General features: G+C 37.0%; 1 protein-coding gene across 1 annotated transcript; it reads left to right on the top strand.

Annotated features, from left to right (window-relative positions):
* Positions 1-9157: 9157 nt before the first annotated feature.
* On the top strand, positions 9158-13126 carry LOC141813020 (succinate-semialdehyde dehydrogenase, mitochondrial-like). Its single transcript, XM_074700933.1, has 4 exons — positions 9158-9362; positions 9551-9664; positions 11465-11564; positions 13068-13126. The coding sequence occupies exons 1-4, from the start codon at positions 9294-9296 to the stop codon at positions 13124-13126; spliced, it is 342 nt and encodes a 113-aa protein (XP_074557034.1). The 5' UTR covers positions 9158-9293.
* The last annotated feature ends 994 nt before the right edge of the window (positions 13127-14120 follow it).

Here is a 14120-nt window from a genome sequence, read left to right as displayed (position 1 = left end):
CTAATGTTTCTTTTGCACCTCAGTTATCCATGAATCTTCTTTCGGTTGGTCAAGTTACCGACCAAAATTGTTTTGTTGGATTTGATGATTCATCTTGTTTTATTCAGGACCGTCGAAGCGGGAAAGTGATTGGGACTGGCCATCGCCGTAAAGGTGTTCCTAGCCTTTACATCCTGGATACTTTGCGTCTTCCTTCTTCCATTGAAACTTCTGCTCGTGTGTCATCCGCTACATCGGGTTCTGTTTGTTCTTCCTTCGCCCAGTGGCATCATCGTCTTGGTCATCTTTGTGGGTCTCGACTGTCCACATTAATAAATAAAGGTTGTTTAGGTCATACAACTATTGAGTCTGATTTTCATTGTAAGGGTTGCAAACTTGGAAAACAAATACAACTACCATATTCATCTAGTATTTCTCATTCTGCTAGACATTTTGATCTTATTCATTCTGATGTATGGGGTCCTGCACCTTTTCCTTCAAAAGGTGGTCACAAATATTATGTCATTTTTATTGATGATCATTCTCGATATACATGGGTTTATTTTATGAAACATCGCTCTCAGTTGTGTTCTATTTATCAGTCTTTTGTCCGCATGGTTCACACACAATTTTCTACTCCTATTAGAGTTTTTCGTTCTGACTCTGGGGGAGAGTATTTGTCTGATGTTTTTCGCCAATTTTTGTCATCTGAGGGTACTCTTGCTCAACTCTCTTGTCCTGGTGCTCATGCTCAGAATGGTGTTGCTGAACGCAAACATCGTCATATTATAGAGACTGCCCGCACACTTTTGATTTCATCTTTTGTGCCTTCTCATTTTTGGGGTGAAGCTGTTTCTACTGCTGTCTATCTCATAAATAGACAACCCTCATCCAAACTGTCTGGCAAATGTCCCGGCGAAGTTCTTTTTGGTACTTCTCCCAGTTATGATCATCTCCGAGTTTTTGGATGTACTTGTTATGTTTTGCTTGCACCTCGTGAGCGAACTAAGTTGACTGCACAATCTGTTGAGTGTGTTTTTCTAGGATATAGTCCTGAACATAAAGGTTATCGGTGTTATGATCCTTCTTCTCGTCGCATACGTATCTCTCGCGATGTGACCTTTGTTGAGGATCGCCCTTTCTTTTATAACCCCTCTACTCAGCCCTCATATTCTCCCACAGAATCTACATCATTCCTGTGTTTACCTCCTATCTCATCCTCTGATGATGTCACTACTCCTCATCATATTACCCCCATTCATGCTCCTTCTATTTCCATCACGCCACCTTCACAGGGGACTACACCTCCTCCTGTACCACTTCCATTTCATCCTAAACCACCTATCACACATGTATTCCATCGTCGTCCCACAAATCTCACAGTGTCTCCATCTAGTTCTACCACCACGGCCAGTCCTGATTCACCTGCTGTTGATGTTTCTAATAATATTGATGAGTCTCATACTGCTCCTGATGAGTTACAGGTTGGTCCAAGATATAATTTAAGAGATCGTGCTACTATTGGTCCCGCTGCCAAGTATGGTTTTACATGTGTGAGTGTCGAGCCATCAACTTACCAAGAAGCTTCTATTATTCCGGAATGGCAACTTGCTATGTCTGAGGAGCTTGCTGCTCTTGATCGTACAGGCACTTGGGATATTGTTCCACTACCATCACATGCAGTGCCAATTACATCTAAATGGGTATTCAAAATTAAGACCAAGTCTGATGGTTCTATCGAGAGATACAAAGCTCGTCTTGTTGCTAGAGGTTTTCAGCAAACTCAAGGACGAGATTATGATGAGACATTTGCACCAGTTGCTCATATGACTACTGTTCGTACTCTTATTGCTGTGGCTGCTACTTCTTCTTGGACCATCTCTCAAATGGATGTTAAGAATGCTTTTCTTCATGGTGATTTGCATGAAGAAGTTTATATGCAACCACCCCTAGGTGTTGATGCTCCTCCTGGTCATGTTTGTCGTCTTCGTCGTGCTCTATATGGTCTTAAACAGGCTCCTCGTGCTTGGTTTGAGCGCTTTGTATCTGTGATACAAGCTGCTGGATTTTTACCTAGTGATCATGACCCTGCTCTATTTATTCATCTCTCTCCACGTGGACGCACTTTGCTTCTTCTATATGTTGATGATATGTTGATTACGGGAGACGATGTGGAACACATTTCTTGTGTGAAAAAGCAACTTAGTGAGCAGTTTCAAATGTCTGATTTGGGTCCACTCAGTTATTTCTTAGGGATTGAGGTATTACATTCGGCAGATGGCTACTATCTTTCTCAGTCCAAATACATACAAGACCTTATTCATAGTTCTGGCATTACAGATAGTCGAACAGCTGCGACACCTATGGATCTTCATTTACAACTTCGTTCTACTGATGGTACACCTCTTGAGGATCCGTCTCGATATCGGCGTATTGTAGGCAGCCTTGTCTATCTCACTGTTACCAGACCTGATATTGCTCATGCGGTTCATATTCTGAGTCAGTTTGTGAGTGCTCCTACTTCCATTCATTTTGGACATTTGCTTCGTGTACTACGGTACTTAAGGGGGACATCTTCTCAGTGTTTGTTCTATGCTCGTGATAGTTCACTTCAGCTTCATGCTTACTCAGACTCCACCTGGGCAAGTGATCCAACAGATCGTCGTTCTGTCACAGGTTATTGCATTTTTCTTGGTTCTTCTCCTCTTACATGGAAGTCTAAAAAGCAGGTGGCTGTATCTCGTTCTAGTACAGAAGCAGAACTTCGAGCACTTGCCACTACCACTTCAGAGATAGTATGGCTTCGATGGTTATTAGCAGATTTTGGTATTTCTTGTGATGCTCCTACACCTCTTCTGTGTGACAATACTGGAGCTATACAAATTGCCAATGATCCTGTGAAGCATGAACTTACAAAGCATATTGGTGTTGATGCTTTCTTTACTCGGTCTCATTGTCATCAGAAAACAATTGCTCTTCAGTATGTGCCCTCAGAACTACAAGTGGCAGATTTTTTCACTAAAGCACAAACTCGAGAGCAACATCGGCTTCATTTACTCAAACTCAATGTTTCAGAACCTCCACTTCCACCTTGAGTTTGAAGGGGGGTGTTAAGGCCCATAAAGGCCCATATACCCTGTTATCTATATATAGTTGTCTATACCTATTGGGGTGGTATTTAAAAAAAAAAATCAGCATCAAAATGGTGATATTTTGATGAAATTAGCACCAATGTGCAGATATTTTAACGAAATTAATACTAATATTAAATTTTTTAAATAATTTTTTTAATTGATAGGAGTTATGAATTAAGAGTTTTTTTTAGCAAAACGAAACTCAAGTTAGTAAAAAGAAACTATTAGATAAAATTTGGATTGAAGTTGACATCTAGGTCTAAAACTCATTGATGGCTTAGGTGCTTCTGAAATTTTAAAACTTCAGTATAAAGAAGATCAAGACAGTGCAAAAAAACTAATAGTGTTGTCCTAGAGTAAATCAAAAATATTTAAGTCTAAATATAATATTGTGTCAAAACTAAAAAAAGATTGAATTTTTAAAATAATTCTTCTAAATTAATAGGGGTCATAAATCAGGAGTTTTTAGTTTTAGTATGGTGAGACTACTTAGGAGAGTGAAAGGAATATATTATATATAGTTTGGATTGAAATTGACTTATCTAGATCTATTAATGAGTTTTGATTAAAATTTATTGATGACTTAAATGTTTCAAAAAATTTTAAAATTTTAGTATAGATAAAATCAAGAGAATGCAAGGAAGATACTAGTATTGTTCTAGAGTAAATCATATATGTTAAATTCAAAATATGACATTGTGTCAAAAATATAAACAATTATATTTAAAGAATCACTACTTTGATGTTGAAGCATCTGGACGCCCGGATCTGATAGGGGTGCCCAAAACTTCTTTTTTTGATTTTTCTTTAAGCTTACTTTCCTATATTACAGAGTTATAACAATATGAGCATAATGCAAGAAATTAATTAGTCTTGACAGTTTTACAACTGTCTGTTCTTGACTGTTAGATTTTCAATGAAATTTTAGGTCAAACTGACGCCTACTATTCCCTTCAATGGAAACGCCTCTCACCCACTTCTTTCAGGAGATTTTACCTATCTACCAAATATCTAGTCCTTCAGACCTATTTGAACTTTTTGCTCAGTATCAGATCTTTGACCCGAGTCTTTGGTCCAACTCGATTTTAGTCCTCTTAGACCCCATCAAGTCCCTCCACCTGCTGTTTTTAATATGTCCAATTCTTCCGACTAGAACTTCCTTGTCTGGAAGTTTCCTTGCCTAGCCTCCAGTTATGACTCAATCATATCTGATGATGATGAAATTAGTATCTTATGATATAAATTGTATTTCCTAAACACATGAATTCTAAAACAAAAGAATTCGATAAAGCAAATAACACATGCATAAGGATATGATCTAGTTTCATCAAGATTATAGCAAGGCAATTAAAAGAAAATTGAAGTAGATGATGGCTAAAGTTAAATGTGACTTGAATGTAGTGAAAAAACCATTATCTATTAGTGTTGTCTATGAATTTGAAAATCCTACGTAAGAGGAAGAAGAACTAAGGGCTGATCTTCCGAAGGATTAGGTTGATGACACCATGATCTGTCAGAATATTTAATCTAACGGGGATCAAACCCTATATATGGTGGATCCATATTCTGTTGGATATTGTGGCCTTAATGGACCAATATGATTTTGTGGAAAAATCAGAATGCCATCAATTGATGAAAGTCAAAATTGACTTCAAAATAGAAATCTACGTTTCGCGTAGATAGATTTAGACTATTAATTTGCTCAAAACCGATTAAGGGTGAATGAGAAATTAATTGTTTAAAGTCGGCCCAAATAACATTAATTATTCATTAATGTTATATATAAGGAAATACATGGGAGAATAGTCCCACATCGAAAATTTTCGATGTGTTTGCTTTCCTTATTAATGATGCTGTGTTAATGGAGTTAACACAAAAAGACCAGGTGCTCTCTTCTCAGGGGCGAGCAGGTGCTCGCACCTGTGAGCCCGCCACGCGCCACGTGCGCAATGGACGCTTTGTAGGTGCACTTTGCACTTCACACGTACGCGTCGTCACGAGGAGCATTGATGAGCTTAAATTTATGCTCCAGATGATATTGCGGTGCCTATGTGGCACTCGAGTGACGTGTCAGGCGCGCATGTGACATGACATTGCCTGTATGACATCCACGTGGGCGAGAAGAGATGACTGGACTGCTGACTGGGCGAACGGATGACATCCATTGATCAAAGAGGTGTGATGGATCGCATCATGTGATCTGGAGCGTTGGATCACGAAGAGTCACGATCTGACTGCTAGGATGAGACCTAATCTGAAGCGTCAGATCAACTGAATTAATAGATCCAGATCCGACGGCTGATGATAAGAGGCGAGATCTGAGGGTCACAACTCTTCAGATCTGATAGATGAGATCAAGAGGGCTATATGAAGGGTTACAACCCTCCAAATCAGACGGCCCAGATTGACCCCGTCTAAGGGTCACATCCATTTATTCAACCTCTTCACCTAGTATAAATAGATCCCTTCAAATTGGAAATTTCATCGATTCTTCTCTTCCTTGTGCATTCATCCCATCTAGTGCATTCGGAGTCCAAAAAGCCTACGAGAAAGTTCGTCGGTCTCAGAATTTGGAGTGCTACTATTCCGAGACGTTCGTCGTTGTATCTTGGGAACGAATTGCTGCTATCCGTTAGCACCGTAGCGGAGCAATATCGTTTACGGAGATAGTGTTGAACACTAGCCTCGACGACCCATATCAGTTTGCGACATCCTCCCGAAGCTACCGGAGACAACGATCCATCACACCTCTTTGATCGACGGTTGCCATCTGCCTGCCCAATCAACAACACAGTCACCTCTACTTGCCCACGCGGATGCCACACAGGCAATGCCACGTCACATGCGCGCCCGACACGTCACCCGAGTGCCACGCAGGCACTGCAATGTCACCCGGAGCAATAATTTAAGCTCCTCGTGACGACGCGTACGTGCGAAGTGCAAAGTGCGCCTACAAAGCGCCCATTGCGCACATGCGCACGTGGCGGGTGGCGGGCTCACAGGTGCGAGCACCAGCTCGCCCATGGATAGAGAGTACCTGTGCTTCTTGTGTTAACTTCATTAACACAGCAACACATATAAGGAAACATTAGCTATCGCCGATTAGCAATGTGGGACTAAAATCCCATCTTTTCCTTAATATTATTTTGGACACCACTTTAGCCAATTAATTTCTCATTCACCCATAATCGGTTTTGAGCAAATTAATAGTCTAGATTTATCTACGCGAAACGTAGATTTCGATTTTGAAGTCATATCAGACTTTCAACGATCGATGGCACTTTAATTTTGCCTTGCAAAATCATATCCAACAAAACCTACATCCCACTCACAAATTTGATGCTCGAGCACATCGTCGTGTCTTTGGGTATCCATCATAAAAAGGATCTCTTTTATATGATTTGTTTGGAAAAATGGATCACTTCTTGAGATGTTATATTTTATGAAGATATTTTTTTACCACTCAATCATATCTAATGATGATGAAATTAGTGTCTTATGATATAAATTGTATTTCCTAAACACATGAATTCTAAAACAAAAGAATTCGATAAAGCAAATAACACATGCATAAGGATCTAGTTTCATCAAGATTATAGCAAGGCAATTAAAAGAAAATTGAAGTTGACGATGACTAAAGTTAAATATGACTTGAATGTAGTGAAAAAACCATCATCTATTAGTGTTGTCTACGAATATGAAAATCCTATCTAAGAGGAAGAAGAACTAAGGGCTGATCTTCCGAAGGATTAGGTTGATGATACCATAATCTCTTCATTGACGAGGAGTAAAAAGATCTGTCAGAATATTTAATCTAACGGGGATCAAACCCTATATATGGTGGATTCATATCTATTATCAACCCATAGATAATAACAATACAGGCTATCAGGTTCTACACATGTAAATCCACATACAATAACTAAAACTCTAATAAACTTGAGTTAAATCACTTGATGGGTTCAGAATCTTTAATGACATACATTTACATGTTACAAATCACATGTGAGCCCATCTAAAATAGATAAAATCTAATAATTTCTCACTTGGGCTATATGTGATTTGTATGCAACACACGAACAATAAATTTAGTTGACGTCAACAACAATGCCAAACTTTATGGGTAAATAATACCACCTTAAAAAATTTGGTCTATTAACTCTATTAGTATAAAACTAAAGAGGTCATCGTTACTAGAATATGACTGCAACAAGCCTTAATAGTAATTGTAATACCAATATTATTAATGACATAGATCAAAAAGTGGATGTATAGTATAAAAATTACATGAAATGTGATCTGTACATATCAATTTTCAACTAGTCCTTCTAATAACTCAAAAGAGTCTAATGTCGGGTAGGATAACGATTATCCTGCAGGCTGAATTGATTTCGTTGATCGACTACGAACGTTAGAGATCAATCTTCTAAAACATGAAAGAATACCAGGAAATAGAAAAATAAACGACATTATCAAAAATAGTATTAAATCAAAAACTTTTTTAACATCAACTAGATAACCATTTAAATAAATCCAAAATCCTAAGATGCAAAGAAAAGAAAATTTTTTTAATAAAAAGAAAATATCCTAAACGGACTGAAAATCATAAAGAAATTATCAAAAATACCTTAATTAATAAAAAAACCTAAAAATAACAACTTACTAAAAATAATAAAAAATCCAATAAATCCTCTTGCATCAGTCATCCTAGATTGAAAAAAAAAACTCGCCCTCGAATTTAGAATAGTATCAGGTGGTAATCTTGGAGGAAGATCCTTTGACATCAAATCGATAAAATCTATTCCACCAATGAGATCATAAACTCGTCTCATTGCTTTTTTGGTCTATCTGTGTTCTTTAAGTTTATCTCCATCTTCTCCACCTTCATTCTTGGATGCTTCAAAACTATACTTAATACATAACATAATTTGAATATCGGTTTTAAAACATACCTCCATTTTCTTTTTTCACATGGTGAAGTCGCCTTCAAACTTTGATGGATGAATATTCGACCATTCCTCCTGATGTAGTTGGCGGTTAGTCCTTCTGAGTGGTCCTGCTCTGATATTAATTGTTGGTGCAGTGAAAATGGTTCAGATCACTAGAAGGAGTGAATTAGTAACCTACAAATCAAACGCTCGATTTCTCTTGCTAACGTTTTAGCAAAGACACACTAATATGATAAAATTTTAGTATTATATTTCTTATATATATATATATATATATATGAAATATAATATTAAAATTTTATTATAGCATTTGTATTTTGTTAAAACAATGTAGTATTATAAACAAGTAATGCTTTAATAATTTTAAAGCTTTTAAAAATCTATTTACCTTTTTTAAAAAAATTATAAAAATTTTCTTTTTTCTCTATTTTTTTTATTTTTATTTTTAATATTAAATGACATTCGGACTTCATGTTGACATAGGTCAATGACATCATGAGATGTGCTAGACATGACTTATAATCATAACTGCCTACGTCGTGCTCTTCAACGTAAGGTGAATTCATCTCATACAATCAATCTCATGGTCATTTGTGAGGAGGTAAATCGAGAAACTACAGTTGGTCACTATAGAGAGGATATTATCTTGCCTTCACTGAGATTCGATTCTTGTTACTTTAGTAAGTCTGTCCTATAATAACCAACTCAATGATATCTCAAAGCACTTACATCTGTTCGATTTGATACGATATGGAAATTGGCTGGCCAGATGTCATTATGCCCAACTCGATCAATCCGTTTTCTCACCGCTACTACTCGAGTGTAAGAAAGCTCCTACACTAAAACTATGGTATTAAAGAAAATAGATACGTATAGAAACTAATAAGATTGACGAAGATAAGGGAGAAATTAACTAATGATCCAAGACGAGGAGAAAATAAAATTAACAAGGAGATGAAATTGCCTTTATATTTATACGAAATTATGTTTCCCAGGCGATATTCATGTAGTTTGGGCGACACGAATCATTATCGTGATTGTTAGATAAATAACATAATCAATCCAAATATGTGAGTATGGTCTGCGTGTGATTGAGCAGAGTGGCCTGTGAAGAATTTTGGACCCGGAAGCGAACGGGAGGAAGCGCTGCTTTGTCTGTCTATATACAAGAGCGAGCGAGAGAGGGCTTGTACCTCTGTTTGCGACCATCTCCGATTCCCGTCCAATCGCAATGGCGATGTGCCGCGTAGGCCTTCTCGGCAGCCGCCTTCGTCACCCCTTCCGAATCCTCTGCCGCCAGGCAAGTGTTGCTGGCTCCGGATCGGCCTTCCTTCTTCCTGCTTCCCTTTCAATCTCGATTGAGTTCTTTTTTTGTGTCCGGAAATCCTTCCTGTTGTTTCCGATCGAGAATAAATTTCTGCCTATTCCGTTTGTACTGTGGTTTCTGTTTTTGACCGGATTGGGTATTGGGGTTATGTCTGTGCCCAGATGAGCACGGAGCCGCGGGTGGCCGTTGATCGACTGAGGCAGTCGGGGCTGTTGAGGACCCAGGGGCTTATCGGTGGGAAGTGGATCGATGCTTATGATGGCAAGACCATTCCGGTACATAATCTTCTATCTGGTCGTTGAAATTGCGTTCGTTCTTTTTGATTTTCTTAAATAAGATTTTGGCTGTTGAAATAGATAATGGTTGTCGGAGAATAACTTGTCAAACAATAAGTCTGGAGTCCGTAAGGGTATACTTTGGTTCAAATACTGCTTTTGTGCTGAAACCTAATATACCGGTACCGTGATGCTGCATTTTGGTGGAGCTCAATTATAATGCCACCTTTCTCCACTTTGATCTTTTCAAAGGTCAATTTTTCATACTCAATAGGGTTTCTTAATACCATCTTTTACATGTTTTCACAGATTTTTTTTTAAGTCAAGATCTTAAAATTTATCTATAAGTGCCTGTAATTTTTCTCGGTGAAGGAGAACTTGAAGAAGGAATCAGTCAATTTTGTTGTCTAATAAGATTACAGTGGCTTATTACTCTATGTACGAGCAATGTTCTCTTGAGAACTTTAATAATAGATCAATATTTTCATCATATCACACTTCCAGTTCTATATTAAGACTCCAAACAGCAACAACAAAAACCCTTGGATCTTATCTCACCATCAACGTTTTTATAATGATATATTGGTAATAATATCTAGATCTTTTAAATGGCATTTAATTAATCTAAGAGAGTTTATGTTGCGATTCACAACTTATTATAATTCAGCTAATTTTAATTTTATCAACTTGATAATTTTGTTCCTGGTTATGATTTACAAGTTATCATGATTCAGTAAATTTTAATTATCAACTTGATAATTTTATTCCTAGAATGTCGTTTCTACTTTGTCTTTGATTTTTTAACCATCACTTCATTGATTATTCATGTAATTGCTAGCTAACGGTGATTCATGAGCTTTAGATAATTATAGTATTAATTATGTACACAGGTGTACATGTGTTAGGACGGTGGTGTGCATATAATTACTCAAGAGTCATTTTGTTTCAAATTTATTGAGAGTCCATGCCATTATAGATTTTGAGATCACTACACCTTTTCATTTTTTCCTTTTGTCTTTCATCTTCATTGTTCTTCCTTTAAAAAGGTTGGAAGTCATTATTATGTGCCACTAAATAGAGCTGGCAAATTATTTGCCACCAATAATGCAATCGTTGCTTGTTTTAGGCACTATCTCAGTACGTCCTTCTTCATGATGAAATCACTAGTCTCTCGACCACTTGTAAGATTAACTTTTGTGGTTGTCGTTTGACATAGAACAATTCTTGAAACCGTAGGGTCAGTACCCTTCTTGCTTTTTACTCAGTTTTTGAACCACAAAATATATCTTCAATTTTTTTTTTTGAGGGGAGATGGGCCGTCATAAATTGTACTTGTGACTCTCATCATGTTGGTCCTAGTTAGGCTGCTGCAATGCTATCCTATTGAACTCCTTTCTTTCATAGCTTGTAATGATGTCTGTGGCATGCTAGTTGCTTCTCTCAAGATGTTTGAGTCATTTGGTGTAATGAGTCATTTGTGTGTGCATTTCCTTTAGTCATTTGGTGTCATGGAGATAACCACGAGTCGTTGACAAGATGTTTGAGTCATAGATTGCCTCTGCTATGAGCAAATGATTGAAGAGACTTTATTCTTTATTTTTATGATAATTTCTTCTAGTGCACACATGAAACAATTCTTCCTTCTTTGTTAAAGGGCAATTAAGAGTAAGATGAGTCGTTGTTCTGTAGTAACTACTTATTTAATGAGAATTTTTCCTTATGTATTGTACCTGGACTTATGATAAATAACATACAAAAATCGTAGATGACAACTATAACTTTCCACTCCTTATTTTGCAGGTTCATAATCCTGCTACTGGTGATGTTATTGCTAATGTTCCATTCATGGGAAGAAATGAGGCCATCAATGCAATATCCTCTGCACATGAGACATTTACATGTAAGAAATATCAAAGTTAGCTGATATTTGATTTTTTGTTTGGCACTTGGTGATGCAAAGTCACTTGCTCCAAGTTTGTGACATTTTCTCTTTTAAGCTAATACCTCTGACTTGCTTTGAGATAGTTGTGTTGAGATGTTAGATAATGACCTGCAAGCTTAATATTGTGAATAAGCAAAACGTTTCTTGACTGGTGCAATTTACCATGCCCTACTTGTCATGGTCCTTTCCTTCAAGTAAATCTAACTGAGTTCAAGCTAACCTCAATCTTTACTGGATCTTATAAAGCAAGAGTAGTCACTCTACAACCTGGATGCTTATGCACCTCCATGAGGCCGAAAGGATGATGGGAATTGAGGAGAGATCTGAAGGAGACTGACAATCTCTAGTTAAACCTCTCACCCTGAAACGCTTAGCAAATTTTGTGCAGTTAGTGGAAGAGACGACAGATTTCTAATGAAAAATCTCTACCCAAAGATTGTTCATACATTTCAGCTACCCTATGATATCTGATGACTATATTTTCACTAAGTAGACCGTATTTTGAAAAGCATCCACCTGGGTAAACTTGTTTTGCACAATACCACACCAGGACATGGCCAGATAAGGTCAAGAGTGGCCAAGAGGATCAATATCTCAGAGGATGTCCAACTGCAAAACAACTGAAGCCCAAGATGTCCATACCATGGTACCTCAAATATGTAGTATGAAAGTGTCAATTCAACATTGAAAGCGGATGACCTATCATAACCTAACTACATAACTTTAAAACGTAGCAACAAGGGCCAACATCTTGTTTCTGTCTTTAAGTCAAAATTCAAGAAGTATTGCTCATGAATCTAATTTATCAAGAGGATGATTCTGCTAGAAGGTCCTGTACCTAGGAATTCGAGCTCATCTAGTCATGCACTAGGAATAAGAGCCTCATATTGATATAGTTTTCAATGGGGAATATCCACCTTTGACCAGCTCCCTCAAGACTGTGTCCTGGACATCCAGTGATCAGTGGCACACTTAGATCATTGACAGAGGGAGAGGGCAGAGGACTGATGGATTCAAAATAATCCAGTGGCCAACCACTTATCAATCTTTTATAGGTTTGTGATGGGTATATTATATAATGCCTTCGCTCCTTGACTCCACTTTGAGTATGTGTGCTTTGTATGTACTAGATAGTTGTACTAGATTCACTTTGAGCATATGGAACATGTCATCTTGTGCTAGTATACATTGTTGTTTTATTTCTGATATTGCTGAATTGTAGGGTAATATCCATGTGGGCACCTAAATTGTTATTTGTGTTGCTTATTGTTGTGTACTTCTATTCCATAAATTGTCTATCTATTTCTCAATACAAATGTTGCCTGGAAGTGGATCAGGTCTAAGTTACTGATTCCTGGTATGGAACTCATTGGTTGCATTATTTTGTTAGGAAGTCTTATAATTTTGTTTGTTGTCATGGATTTACAAATATTGATATATTTTATGTTATTTGATTCACAGCTTGGAGCAAACTCACAGCAAATGAACGGAGCAAACGATTAAGAAAATGGTACAGATAAATATGCCACTTGTAAGAGGAGTTTAATTTTACTCTTTTTGTTAGATATGGCACATAAACCTTTATAAATATAAAGTAGGGGTAAGCATCCATAAGCCAAGCCAAATCTGATAAACCAAATCAATCCAATCCACCCCCTCCCCCCAACATCACCACCCCCCAAAAAAAGAAAATCTGATTTATGAATTTATTGGCTTGGTTTGGGTTTTGATAGTAGATAAAATTATCAGTTTTGGTTTGATTTCAATTTGAACTTGTGCAAACAGTTAAAATGGAACCGAACTGTAAGATTTTTATAGTATTTATGTATATGCAAATATAGATAAATTAGTATGTAAATTGTATGGTTTCTTGTTACTTTTTATCTTCCCTTAACGTTAAGCTTAAATGATAATAATTTTATTATTATCTTCAATGGAATTATTGTTTGGAAATTCCTTTTCAATTGACTTTTGATTAATTTGTATTTATTTTTAATTAATAGTTTCAAACCGAACTGAACCAAAAAATTTTTTTTTTCAAACCGAACTGAACTGGTTTCAGTACAGTTTTGGCTTGAATTTTTCAAACCAAAATATTTCAGTTTGGTTTTGGTTTCCTACAAAAGTGAGAAAGTGAATGTGCCCAACCCTAATATAAACACAAGAAAGGAAACTTGTTTATGGACTAGAGTTGATATTAGGATGAGATAATGGTCCTAGCTAGCATGATACCTACATGCTGGCATTACAAAAAACAAAAGAGTCCATAAAATATTTTTTTATTCCATATACTAGGCACGCATACTGTACAGCCCAACATTTTTATATGTAGCAACAGGAAAATCACCATTCACTCCAGACTTGATAGTAAAAGAGTCTACTGTCTCTTGGTCTTTGCTCAGACCAGTACATATCAATCTTACCCGCCTGGTATGATATGCCGTTTAAACCTCTGAATTAGTCTAATGAAGGTGTAGTGCACTCTCCAAAAGATAAAGGAACATTAAATGGGGG

Source organism: Curcuma longa, chromosome 20 (assembly GCF_044706935.1).
Source record: "Curcuma longa cultivar G26 ecotype Majalengka, Jawa Barat chromosome 20, ITB_CL_G26_1.1, whole genome shotgun sequence".
Taxonomy (NCBI): Eukaryota; Viridiplantae; Streptophyta; class Magnoliopsida; order Zingiberales; family Zingiberaceae; genus Curcuma; species Curcuma longa.
Note: the sequence above shows the minus strand (reverse complement) of the source record. Positions and strands in the feature narration are given on the sequence as shown.

Bases quoted from the DNA above. Each gene is read 5' to 3' on its own strand.
- LOC141813020 (XM_074700933.1), top strand. From the start codon at position 9,294: ATGGCGATGTGCCGCGTAGGCCTTCTCGGCAGCCGCCTTCGTCACCCC. The intron at 9,363-9,550 runs GCAAGTGTTGCT...GTCTGTGCCCAG, and splicing joins TCCGAATCCTCTGCCGCCAG to ATGAGCACGGAGCCGCGGGT. The intron at 9,665-11,464 runs GTACATAATCTT...CTTATTTTGCAG, and splicing joins ATGATGGCAAGACCATTCCG to GTTCATAATCCTGCTACTGG.